Source organism: Microcaecilia unicolor, chromosome 2, assembly GCF_901765095.1.
Source record: "Microcaecilia unicolor chromosome 2, aMicUni1.1, whole genome shotgun sequence".
Taxonomy (NCBI): Eukaryota; Metazoa; Chordata; class Amphibia; order Gymnophiona; family Siphonopidae; genus Microcaecilia; species Microcaecilia unicolor.
In genome coordinates this window covers 573,644,947-573,665,714 of record NC_044032.1, presented here as the reverse complement: position 1 = coordinate 573,665,714, position 20,768 = coordinate 573,644,947, and the positions used below count along the sequence as shown (strand labels likewise).

The window sequence follows — 20,768 nt, the reverse complement described above, 5'->3', positions numbered from 1 at the left end:
GGAGGGGGGATGGGATACCGGAAAAGCATAGGGAAATTTGGTAGGAGATGTAGTCTGTGTCATAGTCGTAGTCTCCTGGATATGTGTTTGGTAGATGGGTTCATAGGATTACATAGTAACATAGTAGATAACGGCAGAAAAAGACCTGCACGGTCCATCCAGTCTGCCCAAGAAGATAAATTCATATGTGCTACTTTTTTATTTGTACTGTCCTCTTCAGTGCACAGACCGTATAAGTCTGGCCAACCCTATCCCCGCCTCCCAACCACCAATCCCGCCTCCCAACCACCAGCTCTGGCACAGACCGTATAAGTCTGCCCAGCACTATCCCCGCCGCCCAACCACCAGCCCCAGCACAGACTGTATATGTCTGCCCAGCACTAGCCACACCTCCCAACCACCAGCTCTGCCACCCATTCTAGGCTAAGCTCCTGAGGATCCCTTCCTTCTGCACAGGATTCCTTTATGTTTATCCCACGCATGTTTGAATTCCGTTACCGTTTTCATCTCCACCACCTCCCGCGGGAGGGCATTCCAAGCATCCACCACCCTCTCCGTGAAAAAATACTTCCTGACATTCTTCTTGAGTCTGCCCCCCTTCAATCTCATTTCATGCCTAGTTTGGGTCATTTGGGTAAGCTTGCTTGAACAGTTGGGTTTTTAGTGACCTCCGGAAGGGTAGATAGTCACTGATTGATCGAATGGATTCCATAGCCATGTAGTAAACAAATCATATGCAAAGGTGAAGTGCACATTATTTGTGCGCCAATGAGGGAAAGCCTGTCTGACACATTCACAAAAGGTACTGCAGTAAGAGTGCCTTCACTGTGCGCATGTCTGAACAAAATGAATGTACCAGCACACATCTGTGCATGTTTTGCACATAAATAGTAGCTTTACACAAATTTTTTGCACATAAAATGTGAGTCTTATATTTATATGCAGAACAACATGCACTGGTATTTATTTGTTACATTTGTTTCCCACGTTTTTCCACCTATTTACAGGCTCAATGTGGCTTACATAGTACTGTAAAGGCATTTGCCAATTCCGGTATAAACAGTTACACAGTGATGTTGTGGTAGAATGAGGTTTATGTGGAACAGACATATTAGGGAATCGTATAGAGGAAGAGTTACGTTATGTCCATTACGTACTTTGGTTTCGTAGTGTTTCAGGGTTCAGGCATTTAAGTTGGGTCGGTAGGGTTTGCCTTTTTGAACAGGTAAGTTTTTAGTGATTTGCAGAAGTTTAGGTGGTTATACGTTGTTTTCACGGCTTTTGGTAATGCGTTCCATAGTTGTGTGCTTATGTAGGAAAAGCTGGATGCATGAGTTGATTTGTATTTGAGTACTTTGCAGCTTGGGTAGTGGAGGTTTAGATAAGTTCGTGTTGATCCGGTTGTATTTCTGATTGGTAGGTCGATGAGGTCTGTCATGCATCCCAGGGCCTCGCCGTAGATAATTTTATGAACCAGGGTGCAGATTTTGAAAGCAATACGTTCTTTGATTGGGAGCCAGTGCAATTTTTCCCTATCCAGCAATTCCCCTCTCTCCCTGAGCCCTGCCCTCCCAATCCATGCCCATCCATGCTCCTCTGTCACCTGCCCCCTCCATTCATCCCTATCCAGCAATTCCCTTCTCTCCCTGAGCCCTGCCCTGCAATCCATATCCATCCATGCCCATCTGTCCCCTCCATTCATCCCTATCCAGCAATTCCCCTCTCTCCCTGAGCCCTGCCCTCCCAATCCATGCCCATCCATGCTCCTCTGTCCCCTGCCCCCTCCATTCATCCCTTTCCAGCAATTCCCCTCTCTCCCTGAGCCTTGCCCTCCCAATCCATGCCCATCCATGCTCTTCTGTCCCCTGCCCCCTCCATTCATCCTTTTCCAGCAATTCCCCTCTCTCCCTTCCATGACCCCCCTCGCATCCATGCTCCTCTCTCTCCGATGTCCCAGCCTGGCCCGCCCTCTTCTCCCCCCCCTTCGCATCCATGCCCCCCCTTCGCATCCATGCTGTCGTTTCTCCCCTGCCCTCCCACTCCCATTTTTTTTTTTAAATTTATCTCCGTGGCGGTTCCGGCAGCGCAGCGTCAGGGAAGGAGGCGGCGCTCCCGACGTGTAGCCTTCCCTTCGCTGTGTTCCGCCTTCTTCTGACGTCATCCTTGATGTCAGAAGAAGGCGGAACACAGCGAAGGGAAGGCTAGAGACGTCGGGAGCGCCGCCTCCTTCCCTGACACTGCGCTGCTGGAACCGCCACCACGGAGGTAAATCTAATATAATAAAACGCACCGTGCGTGGGTGCGATCCGTTTGTGTTTTTTTCCGCCCTCGACGTCATGACGTTTGACGCGAGGGCGGGGCAGAGACGGCTGGCTGGCTTCACACCATGAATCCACGAACCCTACAGCCAGGGAGTGTTTGAGTGACTTCAGAACGTTGTCTTCAGAACGTTCACGGTGCGTTTTATTATATTAGATTATTAAATTTACATTTATGCAGTAGTACATAGATACACACTTCACACATTAAAGTATTAACTTAATATCTCAAAAAGGCAAAAACATCCTCTTATTTAGTCCACAAATATTGACCCAAGATCTAGGAAATTAAAGAGGAGGTAAAAGAAAATTAAAAAAAAAAAAAAAAAAAAAAGAACAGATAGAACCTTCAATATCACAGCCAGGATAAGCGCTAGCAGTCAAGGAGTTCACAGCAATTATTCTTTAGTTGAAATAAACTCTATTAACTTCCCTGGGTCAAAAAAAAATGTACCGTATTTTTCGGACTAAGACGCACCGGACCATAAGACGCACCTAGGTTTTAGAGGAGGGAAATAGGAAAAAAAAATTTTTCCTTTTTCCCTCCTCTAAAACCTAGGTGCTCCGGTGCGTCTTGTCTGAATTCGGGATCGCCCTCCCCTACTCACGTCAGCGATGTTCCCTGGTGGTCTAGTGACGTCGGGGCAGGAAAGAGCCCCCTCTTTCCTGCCCAGCGCGCTGCTCTCCGTCCTCCTGTATGCTGCCTGACGGTCTCGGCGAGATTCAAAATGGCCGCCGAGACTCTCGAGAGTCTCGGCGGCCATTTTGAATCTCGCCGAGACCGTCAGGCAGCATACAGGAGGACGGAGAGCAGCGCGCTGGGCAGGAAAGAGGGGGCTCTTTCCTGCCCCGACGTCACTAGACCACCAGGGAACATCGCTGACGTGAGTAGGGGAGGGCAATCCCGAACTCGGGGGGAGGGCGATCCGGAATTGCTACCTTCGGACTATAAGACGCACCCCCCATTTTCCTCCCAAATTTTGGGGGAAAAAAGTGCGTCTTATAGTCCGAAAAATACGGTAATTAACAGCATTCAAAGAAATATATAGCACTTGCAAGGAAATTTTAACATAAAGGATCCTCCTATTCGGAGAACCCTCTCTTTTAACACCAAAAACTGCTTTCTTCTTCTTTGAGTCTCTCTACAAAAATCCGGAAATATCTATTTTTGATCCAAGAAAAGGAGAGTTCATGTGTCTGAAATAAAGTTTAAATATATTGTCCCGATCCAGTTGTAAGACAAATGTAACCAGCAGTGTAGTTCTTTCAGTCACTACCTCCAGAGATTGCTCTAAAAATTCTGTCAGGTTTACATCAGACTGGGGCTTAATAGGCAATTTACTCAGACCGGCTCCGGAAATATATTGTGTTCTGGTAATAGGCGGTAATCCCTCAAGGGGGATACCTAATACCTCTGAAAAGTATTTTTTTAAGCATGTCTAGGGCCGGAGTGAGGGGAGCTTTAGGAAAATTAAGGAATCGTAAATTATTCCCTCTAATCTGATTTTCTAGATATTCTATTTTTCGCTGCTGGAAGTTATTATTTTTTATCAACATTAAAGTTGAAGAGTTCACTGCTACTAAATCTTTATCAAAAGTCTCCATTTTGGTCTTCTGTTCTACAATTTCAGATTTTACTACAATTTGAGCTTGCTTTAGTTCAGTCACCTCTCCCCTCAAAATACCTGAAATATGCTGCAAGTTGGTATTCAAGCCTTGAATTGCTTCCCATAGTAAATCAAGTGTAACAGTCGGTGGTTTAATCAACCCTCCAAGATTCCACGGGGATTCGCCGGGCTTCCCTTCAGACAGCGAACCCGTCTGAGCTGTTGTTCTCACCGGCGTCGAAGGAGCAACGGGGTCTCCAGCCGCGCCTGCAGGGGACCGACATCCAGATTCTGCTAAGCGTTCCCTCGTTGTCTTCGCCTCAACCCCCGGTCTTGGGGGGGACTGTTATCTGGGGAGGGCTCAGCGAAATTCCCTCTGCGCTCCGGTCTCCAAGATCTCCCGGACCTCCCAAAGTGTTACCTCCGGTTCCAAGCACTCGAAGGCCTGATTCCTGTAACGTCGTCTGACGCAGCGGAGGGGGATTGACCTTGCCTGTGGAGATAGGCAAGCTAGACTTCCCTTTCCTCTTACCCATTTCGGGTTTGAGGAAGCTCAGTTGCGCAAACTTCGAGCAGGGTTCAGGAACTCCCGCGGGTGCTTCTGCTCACGCCGCCACCTTGGGTGTTTTCCTCTCTGCTAATTCATCTATGCTGCCTGGGACCTGATGATGACTTTCTTGTGTTGCATGTGTGTTGAAACCCCTGTTTATTTTTTGTTTATTGCAGCAGAATAACCAGTAGCCTCATTACCATCCATTTTACTACACTGTGCACTCATGTGTACTGTGAGGATTAACTCCTGCGCAGAATCCCTTTTTGCATTATGTGCCCATTAACCTTGTGCATACCTCACAGTAACAGTGTGGTTATGTTCATGGTAGCTTTCTGCATCACCCCCTGGATATTTCTCTGTCCCAGGAGGGTTCACAATCTAAGTTTGTACCTGAGGCAATGGAGGGTTAAGTGACTTCCCAAGATCACAAGGAGCAGCAGTGGGATTTGAACCGGCCACCTCTGGATTTCAAGACCAGTACTCTAACCAGTAGGCCAGTCCTGTACTCTATAGGTCTCACTTATTTGCAAGGATACACTCACATACACACAAGGTCAGGGCCGCCGGAGCCGGGCGCGGGACAAGGCTGCCCCTGCCCCCCCCCCAACCCGAGGTCGCCGCCCACCCGAGATCGCCCCCCCTCGCCGCCCGCCCACCCGAGATCGCCGGGCCCCCCCCCCCTCCACCCACCCAAGGTCGCGGACACGGAAGGAAGGAGTGGCCTGCCCTGCTGCTGCTTGCTGCGAAGTGAAAGGAGGCTTAAGGTTAGTTCCGGGAGCGACGGAGGGCGGGCCAGGCGGCGGCGCCAGCCCTCCTGGAGGCCCGGGCCCAGGGACTTTTGTCCCCCCTGTCCCCCCCCTCTCGGCGGCCCTGCACAAAGTATATAGTGATAGAGGACTGTGAAACATCAAGAGGACTTCTAGGATTTTCCAGTGTGGGTCAGATCTGATCTGAACTGAAATCTCAGACTAAAATTTGGATTTTTCTCTGTTGGGTTAAGTGGCTAGGCATGTAAAGCAATTTGTGCAGCATCTTCTTTCTGGCGATGAGGTTGTGAATGATTTGAGTTTTCTTTGATATTTATGGTAGGAAAGAGTAATCAGGCACTCTGGTGAGAGGATGGGGGTGTTCAGTCTTGCTGAAGTTGAGTGCATCTGTCTGTCATAGCAGTAATTCTGGTTGTCAAAGAGGCAGAAAATCCCCAGCAAGATTCTGAGTACAAGGCTATGTAAGCATAATGTGTGGTTTATGCTTTCATTTGACTTTTTTCCTCACTGCCCCCTCCCCAAATCCACCATTCCAGAATAAAATGCTAAAATGCATTCATATTTTTTTCCGTGAGGAAAAAAAATATGTTGATGAGAGAAAATATAAAATGATCTTGTTGCTTGGCTACCTATTGTTCATTTCATACAAAGTAAAAATAGCTGCTTACTTTGAGACCAGAAGAGCAAAGTGTTTGCCAGTGTTTCTGGCAGCTCAAATTACCTTTCATTAGACTGTCTAAAATATAAATTGAGGTAAAAATTGTAGGTCTAATCAAATTTATGGTGGACTCCAGCTGTAATTTAACTATTGTCTTGTTTCTTATTGTAGTTTGTGTATGCCATATACTGTCTTAATATCTGTTTAAGGCAAGTTGCTTCACCTGGTACTTCCCCCCCTCCCTAATAAAACTTACTGAATTTTCAACCTTCAGTATGGTTTGCATAACCTAGTGTGTTGTATAACATCCATGGGAGTCTGTGAAATTTTTTTTTTTTAAAGCAGGTAATTTGCTTTGTAGAGTATAATAAGCCCTGAATTAGCACAGGGCAGCAACTTCTTTGGAAGGGGGAGGGTGGAGAGACTTAAAGAATTTGTCCTGTTTGTCTGTCCTAATTAGATTGTAAGCTCTGTCAAGCAGGGACTGTCTCTTCATGTTCAAGTGTGCAGCGCTGCATACATCTAGTAGCGCTATAGAAATGATTAGTAGTAGTAGTAGTAGTAATCTTGGTTTTATCATCAGTCACAGCAGATGGCTGCTTATCGCCTGCATCCTGCAGCTGATTGGCTTTGTTGTACCCTGGAGAGCCAGACAGATGGGGGAGAACACTGGCTGAGGAAGAAAAGGAGAGAGCAGAATGGGAGAGAAACAGAAAAGGAAATTGGGAAGTGTTAGTAGAGAGAAGATGGGAGGGTGAGCAACAAGCAGAAGAAATGGGGATGTCAGCGAGAAGGCGGGGCAAAGGGAAAGAAAAGTGGGAAATCGAGTAGAAATCAACTTATACTTGTTGAGATTTATACTAAGGTCTGTTCCTTTTTATTCTGCTAGACCAGTGCAGACCAGCAGATTGTGACCACCTTCCTATCAGCAGATTGAGATAAAGAAATTGAACTGTTTCAGTGGCATAACTGTTTCAAGGCTTGGTCACGCTGGAATCCTTCTGTATTTCTGTACCGCCAGTAGATGGTGAGGTTTGGCTGGTGCAGTAGAATTTAGGTAAGGTACGTCTCAGCCCCCTCCCCCCCTTCCATGGCCTGTGCTTCCAGGGGTTAGGTCCTTGGTCTACTATCTCCTAGGGTTCAAACCATAGTCCTTACCCCAATGGAGCCAGGAATGCTTTTTATTGCCCTGAGCTCCAGTCCACAGACTTGGACCGGCTGGCACATGTCCCTGTGGCCCTGTGGGGCCTCTGTGAATGGGGAGGGGGGGGGGAGGTAGCAAGTTTTCTCCTTTCCTCTTGGCTTGCCCTCAGCATAATGAGATAAAAGTATTTTTTTTATTGTGCTAGCTTGGCATTGTTGAATTGTAATTCCTATAAAAATAAAAATAAATCCAAAGGTAAATAAAACCAGTCTTTTATTTTAGAATTGCATAGCCTGTTAACAGGGAGGAATAACCATTACTGTCCATTCTGTTCAGTGATAACAAAATACAAGGATCAGGGGTTAGACAGAATACAAATGGCCAATCCCAGAACCATAAATAAGTCATTTTGGTGCCTGAGAAAGGGTAAGAAAACGTTCTTCAACAGTCAGCTTATCTTTAGCTATGCCTGTAGTGCCTGGACAATCCATCTACATCGATTGGTCCTTCCTGAGGTAAAAGGTGAAGACTGAAAAGAGAAAGTCAGTCTAAGCATTTTCTACCATTAAGATAGGAGTATTTTCCTTATATATTTTAGGCTTAAAATTGGCTATTCATTCACCAAATCCACAGCATTCTTCATTTTCCTTAGGTGTCTGAGGGGAATAAAGTTTATTGGGGGGGGGGGGGGGGTGAAGAACAGCTTATAGCTGGAGTATAAAGCCTCAGAGGGATGGTGCAGGCATTAGGACCTCTGCCTCAGTTATAGTTGGTCCAGGGCTGGGATTGGTAAGGAAGAGAGTCAGCATTGAGGTTCCGAAGTTGGTGACATGCTGAAGGTGCACAAGTTCATGGCCTGCATGAGCTGCCAACTCAGCAATGTGCTGGTTTCTTGTTATCAGGCTTGTGTTGTGGCACCCAATAATGCAGTCCTGCCGACTCCTGGAGATGTCCAAAGCAGTGGAGCTGTCTCTTCAGAGGTACCACATTGGTCTGTGTTAGTTGTCTTGGTCCTCCCATCTTTGGTAGGAACAGTGACCATTTTGTTGCCACCCTTCCAAAATGCAGAAGGACTCAACGAAAGGGGTGCTCTTGAATGGAGTAGGACCTCCATTTGCCCTCAACACATTGGGTTAGTCAAGGGGCTTAGGAATGAGCCCCCTTTCCAGGGACCTTAAGGCTCAAATGAGTACATAAGTACATAAGTAGTTCTATACTAGGAAAAGGCCAAATGCCCATCAAGCCCAGCATCCTGTCCCCAACAGCGGCCAATCCAGGTCAAGGGCACCTGGCAGCTTCCCAAACGTACAAACATTCTATACATGTTATTCCCGAAATTGTGGATTTTTAAGTCCATTTAGTAGCGGTCTATGGACTTGTCCTTTAGGAAACCGTCCAAACCCTTTTAAAACTCTGCCAAGCTAACCGCCTTCACCACGTTCTCCGGCAACGAATTCCAGAGTTTAATTACGCGTTGGGTGAAGAAGAATTTTCTCCGATTTGTTTTAAATTTACTACACTGTAGTTTCATCGCATGCCCCCTAGTCCTACTATTTTTGGAAAGCGTGAACAGACGCTTCACATCCACCTGTTCCACTCCACTCATTATTTTATATACCTCTATCATGTCTCCCCTCAGCCGTCTCTTCTCCAAGCTGAAAAGCCCTAGCCTCCTTAGTCTTTCTTCATAGGGAAGTCGTCCCATCCCCGCTAGCATTTTAGTCGCCCTTTGCTGCACCTTTTCCAATTCCACTATATCTTTCTTGAGATGCGGCGACCAGAATTGGACACAATACTCAAGGTGCGGTCGCACCATGGAACGATACAACGACATTATAACATCCTCACACCAGTTTTCTGTACCTTTCCTAATAATACCCAACATTCTATTCGCTTTCCTAGCCACAGCAGCACACTGAGCAGAAGGTTTCAGTGTATTATCAACGACGACACCCAGATCCCTTTCTTGGTCCGTAACTCCTAACGTGGAACCTTGCATGACGTAGCTATAATTAGAGTTCTTTTTTCAAACATGCATCACCTTACATTTGCTCACATTAAACGTCATCTGCCATTTAGCCGCCCAGTCTCCCAGTCTCGTAAGTTCCTTCTGTAATTTTTCACAATCCTCTTGCGAATTAACGACTTTGAATAACTTTGTGTCATCAGCAAATTTAATTACCTTGCTAGTTACTCCCATCTCTAAATCATTTATAAATATATTAAAGAGCAGCGGTCCTAGCACTGACCCCTGAGGAACCCCACTAACTACCCTTCTCCATTGTGAATACTGCCCCTTTAACCCCACTCTCTGTTTCCTATCCTTCAACCAGTTTTTAATCCACAATAGGACATTACCTCCTATCCCATGACCCTCCAATTTCCTCTGTAGCCTTTCATGAGGTACCTTGTCAAACGCCTTTTGAAAATCCAGATACACAATATCAACCGGCTCCCCTTTGTCCACATGTTTGTTTACTCCTTCAAAGAATTGAAGTAAATTGGTCAGGCAAGATTTCCCCACATTAAAGCCGTGCTGACTTCGTCTCAGTAATCCATGTCCTCGGATGTGCTCTGTAATTTTTAATAATAGCCTCTACCATTTTCCCCAGTACCGACGTCAGACTCACCGGCCTATAATTTCCCGGATCTCCCCTGGAACCTTTTTAAAAAATCGGCGTTACATTGGCCACCCGCCAATCTTCCAGTACCACGCTCAATTTTAAGGATAAATTGCATATCACTAACAGTAGCTCCGCAAGTTCATTTTTCAGTTCTATCAGTGCTCTAGGATGAATACCATCCGGTCCAGGTGATTTGTTACTCTTCAGTTTGCCGAATTGCCCCATTACGTCCTCCAGGTTTACCGTGAAGTCAGTAAGTTTCCTCGAATCGTCCGCTTGAAATACCATTTCTGACACCGGTATCCCACCCAAATCTTCCTCGGTGAAGACCAAAGCAAAGAATTCATTTAATCGCTCTGCTACGTCTTTGTCTTCCTTGATCGCCCCTTTTACCCCTCGGTCATCCAGCAGCCCAACCGATTCTTGTGCCGGCTTCCTGCTTTTAATATACCGAAAAAAAATTTTATTATGTTTTTTTGCCTCTACTTCTATCATTTTTTCGTAATCCTTCTTTATCTGCGCCTTGCATTTGCTTTGACACTCCTTATGCTGCTTCTTGTTATTTTCAGATGGTTCCTTTTTCCATTTTCTGAAGGCGTTTCTTTTAGCCCTAATAGCTTCCGTCACCTCACTTTTTATTTTATTTTATTTTATTTTTAATTTCTTTATTAATTATTTTATAACATCCATAGATGAACGTAATAATCAGAAATTTCTGGAAATGAAACCAATTAAATGAGAAAAAGAAATATATAACACCTCACTTTTTAACCACGCCGGCTGTCTTTTGGACGTCTGTCTTTCTTTTCTAATTCGTGTAATATGTTTGGCCTGGGCCTCCAGGATGGTATTTTTGAATAGCATCCACGCCTGTTGTACAGTTTTTACCCTCTCAGTTGCCCCTCTAAGTTTTTTCTTAACCGTTTTATTATAGTCTCCTTTTTTAAAGTTAAACGTTTTTATTATTATTATTAGCATTTGTATAGCGCTACCAGTTTTTGTTCTGGGAATGTGCCTTGTTAGCAATGGAGGCTCAGTTTAGACTTGGACTCCTCCTCTTCTAGACTAGATATCACCTCTCTCGCTGCTGGACTTCTGTGTGCCTCTTAGTATTATTGAGTTGTTTAGTTAAAACATGATAAGGTACTAGGTATATTAGATTAAAATATAGAGCCTTAGGATTGAATGGTATATTGTGTGATTGATTTAGTGTTTGCTTCTCAGAAAATAATTAACTGTAATTTAAACTCTGTAATGAAACTTCCCTCTTGTTTTCCTAATTAAAATAATCTCTCTATATAAAAAGCAACACCAACGTTCTATGAAGCCTCCAGCCGGAAGTGTGAAGGGGGCGAGATATCCGGTTTCCCTATGAGTGTCTGCCCCGCCCTCTCTGTAACATAGTCAGTGAAGGAAAACAGCAGAGCACGAAATCAAATCGCTGGCTCTGTAACAGTGAAGGACTCAGAGGGGGGAGGGGAGAGAGGGCAGGGTCACACACACTCCCACATGCACACAGAACAAAACATTGCTAGCCCCCGTTTCATTTGCATCAGAAACGGGGCTTTTTTACTAGTTGACTATAAATTAAGACTATAAATGAAGAGATGTGCTAGTGGTGGGCAGGAGGTTAGGTATGTGGGTATGAAGACTTAGCCTCTAGAAGGCATAGCAGGGCCTAGTTATCTGTTAATGCTGTGGGCTGTGGCAGAAAGTTCAAGTTTTAAATCTGTGGGGAAAGGGCTTTAAACTATGGAGACTAGTTAATAAAGTTTGCTTTTTCAAATTCAAATTGTCTTTATCAGTAAATTTACAATTCCTCTTTTATCCTCAATCTGTAAATCACCAGAGCAGAGAGCAAAATAATGTTCACTTACCCAGTGAAATGTTCTCCTCTCTCAAAACTTCTCAGTATGAGGAGGAAATGCTGGACATGCAAGAAGGGGAATGGAAAAGAAGCAAAGGGGAGATACTGGACTTGGGGAGGGGAAAGGAAAAACAGCAAATGAAAGATGTCAGATTGGGATGAGTGAGGAAACAAATGAAATATACTGAACATAGGATGGAGAGGAGAAGGAATGGGAGATACTGGACCTGATGGGTAGGAGATGCTATTCACGGGAGCTTCCGGTCCGGTCCACCTCCCTTACTGTGCTATGAGCTTTGGTTCAAGGTCTGAGTCTTTGGTTCATGATCTAAAATGAGAGAAAACCTTATGGGCCCATGGCTTTAACCTGAATTCCAGTGTGACTGCAGAACTCGTGATCTGTTGTGACACTCTCATGCAGCAGAATGAGGAAGGGGCGTGAGTGAAAAAAACAGAGTAGCATCGTTTAGCAACATTGTGGTCACAGATGTTTTTGGAAAAACAGAACAAGATGGCTTCTCAGGAAGATGACTTAGTCTTCCAGTAAAAGCTAGTCTATTGTTGACCTTTCCAGTAAATATTAACCAACTCATTACCATAGCCAATCAGTGTTAACTATGACATAAGCATAGATCCAATAAGGTGTAATTACTGTCATATTACCTGTATCCTGAAGGGGCATATAAAAATGAGTGTACTTCCTACTTCAGTGGAGAGAGAGAGAGAGAGACAGCCCCAGTTGGACTGCACTCTCACATGAGAAACCAATCAAATTGTATCTGAATTGACAAGTAATCAATTGCTTTCTCATAAGTAGCTTTGAGTTTTTTATATCCACTAATTGGCTTTGGCATTAGAGACCCAGAGAACACCTATGTGTAACTGTGGTACAATATTCCCATAACTAATTGGTTGTACATGTTGCTTGTATATTCTTTGGAGTCTCAGATATAGAGGTAATTTCATGTAGTAATATTCTGTACGCTCAGTGAGATATCACTGATCTGCTAATTGTACAAATACTTGATAAGGTATCTAATAAAGAGCAAACTGATGCAGCCTTGGGTGGTTTATTTCTTCCTAAGTATTAGTGGGTGGTCCACTATATTGGGAAGGGTAAATACACCTAAAAATATACACTACTTAAGGACTGCTTTGCTACATCCTACAAGTCTGGATTCATCTGCTGCTGATGCTCAGGAATAAAAAACTTTGGAGTATCAATGCTATCCGCTGGAGCTTCCGGTCCATCCCCCCCCCCCCCCCCCCCTTACTTAAGGACTGCTTTGCTACATCGCACAAGTCTCAGGATTCATCTGCTGCTGGTGCTCAGGAATGAAAAATTGTGTCTTACCTGATAATTTCCTTTAGTTGCAGCAGATGAACCCAGAGGCCCACCTTGTTTTTCTGGCAGTTTCTCTTGATTCTTTCTGTTGGAACTTGTTGCTGCATTTTTCATTTTAGATGCAGTGTTATAATTGATTTATGTGCTTGCAGTTCTTCATTTATTACTTTTCCATGTAGGGAAGGAGGTATGCTTTATTCTGTTTCCTTTTGCATTGTTGTAAGAAATTGTGACTGACCAAGGAGCATTCTGTCCTATAAGACAGTTCAATTCAGCACTCTGTATCTCCACCTGCTGGTAGATGGTCACAACCCAGACGTCTATGGATTCATCTGCTGCAACTAAAGTAAAGAAAATATCAGGTAGGTCATAATTTTTCGGTCGCCACCTCTTTCAACATCGGGTGCTGATAGTAGACCCTTCGACCGGTCAGCATTGGACCCAACACCGAGGATGTGCTCAAATTCAGCATCATCCTCATTGGCACCAAAGGACTGTAGTGTAGTGCATCCAGGAATGCCCAAGAAACACAAGCATCAGTCCTCTTCGATGCACAATGCCAGGAGCACTAGGGCATTGACATTGCCGGTACTGAGAGGAGCGCTTCCCCTCTTTGGAAGAGGTACTGATGCTTGAGCCTTGAAGCAGCCAGGTTCCTGTTACAGGTTCGACACAGACATCTTCTCAAGCTGCGTCTCAACCAGCTCCCCCACCTTTTTTCTGATGCCATCCTTTGTTGAGTGGTTCTGAGCAATGCTCAGGGAGGAGCTGGTGCAGATGCTGCAGCCTGCTCAGGCATCAAGGGCACTTGAGCCAGGTGTAGATCAACCCCAACATCCTACGGAGGCTCCTCCCATGCCTGTGCAGATATCCTCAGCACAGGCACCTCGAAGGGTGTTGGCATTGACGCATAAGGTACCGCTCTGGACTTCAAGGGAGGAAGCTTCACTGGAGTCGGAGAGTAGGGCTGTATCTCAGCACTCTTTAGGGCATGGACAGGTTTCCACTAGGCTGAGTCAGACAGAGACTCATGAAACTCACTATTATTATGGGGAAGAGTCTGACCGGGACAGCTCATGGGACTCAGAGGAAGATCCACGTTACTTCTTGGAAAAGGAGTCATATGGAATTCTCTTGGATCTCTCCCCACCTCAAGAGAGATGAAAATCTCCATCTGAGGTTCTCTCTCTCACCAGTTTCATCTGGTCTGAAGCAGCAGGCAGGTCATAGCTTGGCAGATGTTGAAATTGATGGGCCACATGGCCTCAACGGTGTATGTCACACCTATGGCATGTGTCCTTGGGAGTCCCAGTGGACCTTAGTTTCCCAGTGGTCTCAGGTGGCTGGGAACTTAATGGATGTCATCCAGATTCCTCCAGAGTTGACTCATTCCTTGCTGTGGTGGACAGTTTGGACAAATTTGACTGTTGGACTCCCATTCCAGATTTCATATCGTTAGAAGGTGTTAACAACAAATGCATCCAACCTGGGATACGGAACTCGTGTGGATAGATTTCACACTCGGGGCACTTGGTCAGCTCAGGAAACAGATCTTCATCAACCCCTTAAGCTCAGGGCCATTTGGAACACTAAGGCTTTCAGATATTGGCTACAGAACCAAATTATTCTGATTCAAACAGACAACCAGGTTGCAATGTTCTATGTGAACAAGCAGGGGGGTACGGGATCATGCCCCATGTGTCAGGAAGCAGTGAGGATCTAGCAGTGGGCCCTCCTGCACAGGATGGAACTTCAAGCCACATATCTACCAGGAAAAGACAGCTACTTTGCGGACAGACTGAGCAGGATTCTGTAACCACACAAGTGGTTTCTCAAGATGGGCTTAGCCCTCAAGATCTTTCTAGAGTGGGGCACCTCCTTGGAGTATCTTCTTGCCACTCATCTGAACAACAAGGTTCCTCAGTTCTGCTTCAGGCTCAGATCACATGGCAGACTAGCATCAGATGCCTTTCTCCTGCATTGGGCTGAAAACCTGCAGTATGTATATCCTCCAATTATTCTGATAGTGAAGACTTTGCTGAAACTCCAGCAGGACCACAGAAATATCCTAATCACACCTTATTGGCCGAGACAAATCTGGTTCCCACTACTTCTGGAAATGATTCTCCAAAGATCAGTGGCGATTGGAGTGTTTTCCGATTCTTATCCCATAGAACGAGGAGTCTCTTCTGCATCCCAGCCTCCAATCCCTGGCCCTCATGGCTTGGATGTTGAAGACATAGAATTTGAGTCTTTGGCTCCATCGGAGGGTATCTTCTGCAACTTACTGGCTTCCAGGAAAGATTTCACTAAGAGGTGTTATTCATTTAAGTGGAGGAGGTTTGCTGTCTGGTGTGAGGGTGAGGCCTAGCCCTTAGATCCCCTCACTTGTCCTACACAAAAACTGCTTGGATACGTTCTACACATTTCTGATGAAAGCTCCTTTTGAGCCACCAGATTCCTGTCATCTGAAATATTTGACATGGAAAGTTATGTTTCTGGTGGCGGTCACTTCAGCTCGCAAGGTTAGTGAACTTCAAGCCCTAGTAGCTGATCCACTTTACACTAAGTTTCACCACATTAGATTAGTTTTCCACACGCACCCTAAGTTCTTTCCAAAGGTAGTGTCTGAGTTCCATCTTAATCAGTCAGTTTTTCTGCCAACATATTTCCCCAAACCACATACCTATTTTGGCAAGAGTGTAGTGCATACCTTGGTCTGCAAGCAAGCCTTAGCCTATTTGGAGCAGAATAAAGCCCATAGACAGTCCACCCAGATTTTTGTTTCTTTTGACCCAAACAGCTAGCAGTTTGCATCTCCTTTATTTATGCTCAGGCTAGGCTTACTCTAGAGGGTCATGTCAAGACTCATAATGTCAGTAGCCCACTTGAGATCAGCCTTCATAGAGGAGATTTGAAAAGCTGCGATGTAGTCATCTGTCCACATGGTCACATTACAATAACTGCCATGAGCAAAATGCCCAAAGTGACAGCCAGTTTGGTCAGACAGTTCTGCAGAATTTGGTGTCTAGAATCCAACTCTACCCACCTAGCCCCAGTTCTGTTCTTTTCCAGGCTACACCTCCACAAGTAGTATGTAAATAGTTTCAGGCTGATTGAATTCCAGGCCTCAACTTTGGAACTCCCTGTTTCTTTTTGCCTTCAGACATCACTGGGTCAGTTTAAAACTGACCTTAAAATGCATCTCTTCAAAGATTCATATAGATGAGTCTAGATGAGTCTTTATTTATCTGCAGCGGACAGCCCAGGAGCCACCTTGGAAGATATTTGTAGCTCTCTCTCTTGTTCTTTCCTTCCCTCTTCTGTCCTATCAATTATTGTAGTTCTCCCCCTATCATAATAGTTATGCCTGTAATTCATTTGTCTACCTTATTTTCTCTGTATTGTAGTTTAGATTGTAAGCTGCCCTGAGGGTACACCAAGGGCGGGGTAGTAAGTCTATAATAAACTTGAAACTTCTCTCCTCTCAAACCAAAAAACCTTTTATGTGGATGTTATAGGCTTTGCAAGTGGCCAGAACAGTATGTTACGTTTCATATACTTTGATAACATGAGTTTTCACATCCTTCTGCATTTTTATATTAATCCGTCTAAAACTGCAATTCAAAATGCATTACAAGTATGGATTTATTTCACTGTTAATAACAAACATTCTGCGGTTAATGTGAAAGAACAATTATAAAATCCAGAAAAAAAGGAAAACCAAATGCTTCCGCAAAGCACAACAGGAAAATAAAAGAGCAGGAATGACCACAGTAAATATGTTCCATGATAAATATAAATTCAAAATTATTGACAGATACAGTCTCACCTTTGCTGTATGGATAGACCCAACGCGAGCTGTGTTTCGGCTCACATGCCTTTATCAGGAGTCTTGCTATGTAACATACAAAGCATGCCCAAAAATGGGACACAATAATTATAAATCCACTCAAAAATGAAAAAACTATAAAACATTAAAGCAAGGTGCCGTACAGAGGGCGAATTATAATGGTGCAAGAATGATTCGACACTGATAACGTATGACATAAGCGGCAACCATGGAAACATCAATTATAATTTGTCCTCTTTGTGCCCCTTGCTTTAATTATAGAAGATGCCGTTGGATCGTCTAGACGTCGCAGCATTTCACAGTTTTTTTCACTTTTGAGTGGTTTTATTATTATGATGTCCCATTTTTGGGCATGCTTAGTTCTTTACATAGCATGACTCCTGATGAAGGCATGGCCCGTGTTGGGTCCATCCATACAGCACATGTACATCAATTTGAAACTGTGTATCTGTCAAAGAACAATTATAGTTTAATTTCTTTATTAATTTTGTTATAAACAAAGATTACAAATCTTTGAAAGATACACCAACTTTAAATTAACACTACAGCAATATAGGTCTTTAAGGAAAAAAAAATCAGTATTTGTATTTACGGCTATTTACCAAAGGAAGTTGGCTTATTAAATAATAAATACAAATAATAGTAAATAGAGTAGGTGGTTAACCTTTTATACTAATTCCGGCTAATATCTAATCTATTGGGGTGCATCCTTGTCTTGCAATTCTAAGAATTTACTTAACTGTTCTGGCTCATAGAAAATGTATCTAGTGTTTTGAAATAAATCAAACATTTACAAGGGAACCTCAGTTGGAAGGAAACATTAAGCTGCATGGCTCTTTGTTTTAAGTCCAGAAATTTCTTCCTTTGTTGCTGTGTCCAGCGAGATATATCCGGGAAAATCAAAACTTTGGCACCCAAAAATTCAGGTTGAATATTTTTAAAGTATAAACGAAGCAAGGAGTCTTTATTCTGCAAAAATACAAAAGTAACAATTGCAGTAGCTCTCGTTTTGATTTCCTCATTAGATTGTTCAAGGAAAGCTGTCAAGTCCAATGTTTCTGCTGGAGCTGTTTCTGCTGGAATTTCTTGTTGGATAGGAATTCCTTGTGAAGAATTCTGTTGTACTTTCTTATCTCCAATATAAAATATTTTCTGTAATGGCGGAAGAGATTGCTGTGGATACGTAAAAATTTCTTTTAAAAAATCTATAGAACATCTCTCTAGGCGAAGTATAATTTATCTGAGGAAAATGTAATATATGGAGATTTAAATTCCTGGATGAATTCTCCAGGTTTTCAATCTTCCTGTATATCATTAATCGATCCCCAGCCATTTGTGCTTCTTGTTCCTTCACTTTAACTAAGTCCCCTTCTAAAGATTTTTGCTTAGTAGAAACAGTATCTAGGTTTTCTTTCAAACCTTTTATTTGCTTCACATTGTTCAATGAGACAGCAATAATGGTACTTATCTTATGCAGTACTTCAAGAGCAGCCCATATAGAGTCCAAAGTTATTTCTGGAGGCTTCACCAAAGGTTGTAAGACCATGGCAGAGAGTAAGGCTTCCTCCCCGGTGTCAGCTATCCGGGTCCCTTCTGTTGATGATTCTTCTCCAACCATGGTAGGCGAGCGTTTCCCTTCCACCAACTGACCTGCTGACGCCACTTCTTTCAACGGGGTCTGCCGCCCCTTTGAGCCGCTCTCTCCTGCGCTCGGTACTCCGGCTCCGTCTAGGTGTGGCGGCGGAGGGGTAGCCGGTCCCAGTGGGCTAAGCGAGAAATTGCTCTCCAGACCAGGGCTCTTCCCCGCCTCGGTCACGGATTCGCCCAATGGTGTGGAAACCAAAAACGCAGAAATGGAAGTCTGTCGCACAGAGGAGGGTTCCAGCCTAGGTAGAGGAGGTCCCTTTGGCTTACCCTTTCTCTTCGGCATGCTCGCAACAGGAAAAAAAGTAAGTTTAAGTTTTTTCTGAGGAGGAGCATTCCACTCCTGCGTCCTACTCGATCGTCATCTTGGATTTCCTGTCAAAGAACAATTAAAGAAATATTCAAAAAGTATGATGTATAAACATCAAAAAGACGTCATACCTCTTAGTTAAGTGCTAGATGGAAACCTCTTTCTGCAGCAGTACTAGCCATAAGTAATTTAGAATGTGTGTACCAACTTTGCATAATGAGAAGATGCAGTTTTTCCAGTTCTTAGTAAAATAGCTCAAGATCTTTAAGTTGTCTAGGGATTGGCTTGGACTGCAGTCTTTAAGTCTGGCCACAGGTTTCCTATTAGATTTGGGCTTTAATGGTGCTGCTGGAGGATATTTCCTTTCGTTGAGGCACTCCATTGTTGCGTTTGCTTTGTGCTTAACATCATTGTCTAGCTGAATTATTAGGTCAGTATTGTATAAACCAGTGCTTCCCAATCCCCCCCCCCCCCCCCCCCCCAATTGCAGCCAAATTACATTGTGTAACCCCCTTGGAGGTGCAGAATAATGATATACCTATGGAGAGCCCACATAGATCCTGACCCCAAAGGTAAGTTTTGTGACTGTTTGAGGTTCTGACCCACGGTCTGGAAAGCTATGGTCTAAACTGTTGTCTATCCACTGTAGGCTTGGTATCAACAAAAGAAGCAAAAATAAATATCTGTCATGGTTACATCTCATGGTTGTAGAGGACCTAATACAATTACAAGGGATACATTTTTCTTCCAATTAGTTAATCTGTATTCAATACATCAATAGTTTGATATTGATGATTGTAGAGGAGAGAGTGGATGAAGAGTTGAGGGGGAATATGCACCATCTTTTATTACAAAACAGATGTATGTTCAATTCTGCTGTAGCTACACTATGTTCTTTATTTGGACAGAAAAAGAAAAACTGCATGTTTGGTGGTGTTTCAGTTTTTCTATGGCATTTTCCACAGGGTGTCTATAGAAATGTATGTAATATAATAGCATACCAATTAATTTTCATTCCCATCTTTGTCTGTGACTGTCTTTGTACAAAGTAGGCTATAGATAAATTTAAAACAAATATCTATTTTCTTTTGTTTTTCTTTCTAAATCAGGTATCAGATCGTAGGTGAAATAATTCAAGCAACCACACTTGGCAGCTTCCCCCAGGTGAAGAGAGACAAAGGTATGCTGTAGCTTCATTGGAACCAATGGACATTTCAGTAATGATAGTAATGATGCAATTTTTACATAGCACCTTTGTCTAAAATATTATTGGACTAATCTTTTTTTTTTTTTAATTTCTTTATTTATAGTTTTAAATTACATTATTCAAGGATAACCTTGTGCAGAAATACAGGAAGAAATAAAATAATATCCAGTCATTCATATTTCTCAAGCATTATAATAACTTATATACACATTTGCACATACACGTATACATATACATATATATACATACTTATGTACTTAAACTGGTTAATTATCTTTAGGAACTATATAACAAATAAACCTTTCTTAGACCCCAATTTAAATGAGGGGGGAAAAGAGTAAGAGAAGTTTTTATAAACTTATATTCAAATTAAGGAAAAAGCTGCTTTTTCTCCAGAAAAAAAAAACAATTTCATTTCACTTGTTTCAATTCTACAAATGATTTAAGTTGTTCCGGTGAAAAGAAAATATATTTAGTTTGACCCAATTTAACTACACATTTACACGGGTAAGCAAGAAAAAAGGAAGCGCCAATATCTATTGTCTTTTGTTTTAAAGCAAGAAATAATTTCCTTTTTTGTTGAGTGGACTTGGTGACGTCTGGGTATATCCACACTTTTGAGCCATAGAATTGAGCTTTCAAATTTCTAAAATAGAGTCTTAGAATAGCATTGTAGTCCTGCTCAAAAACCATAGAAACAACCAATGTAGCTCTGTTCATTATAATGTCCGAGGATTGTTCCAGAATATCAGAAATATTTTGTAAGTCAGGAATACTTTTCTCAGAGCCTTGCCCTCCTTCTCTTGTTTTAGGAATATAATATATTTTATTTAATGGGGGTATTGTCTCAGCAGAGAAATTCAAAATTTCT

At 43.3% G+C, this 20,768-nt stretch overlaps 1 protein-coding gene across 1 annotated transcript in view; it reads left to right on the top strand.

The window, feature by feature from the left end:
- The window catches only part of SNX25 (sorting nexin 25), a 266,994-nt gene that overhangs the window by 93,236 nt on the left and 152,990 nt on the right, over positions 1-20,768 (top strand). The window contains 1 exon segment of the mRNA XM_030191496.1: positions 19,800-19,870. Coding sequence (XP_030047356.1) covers positions 19,800-19,870 — 71 coding nt within the window.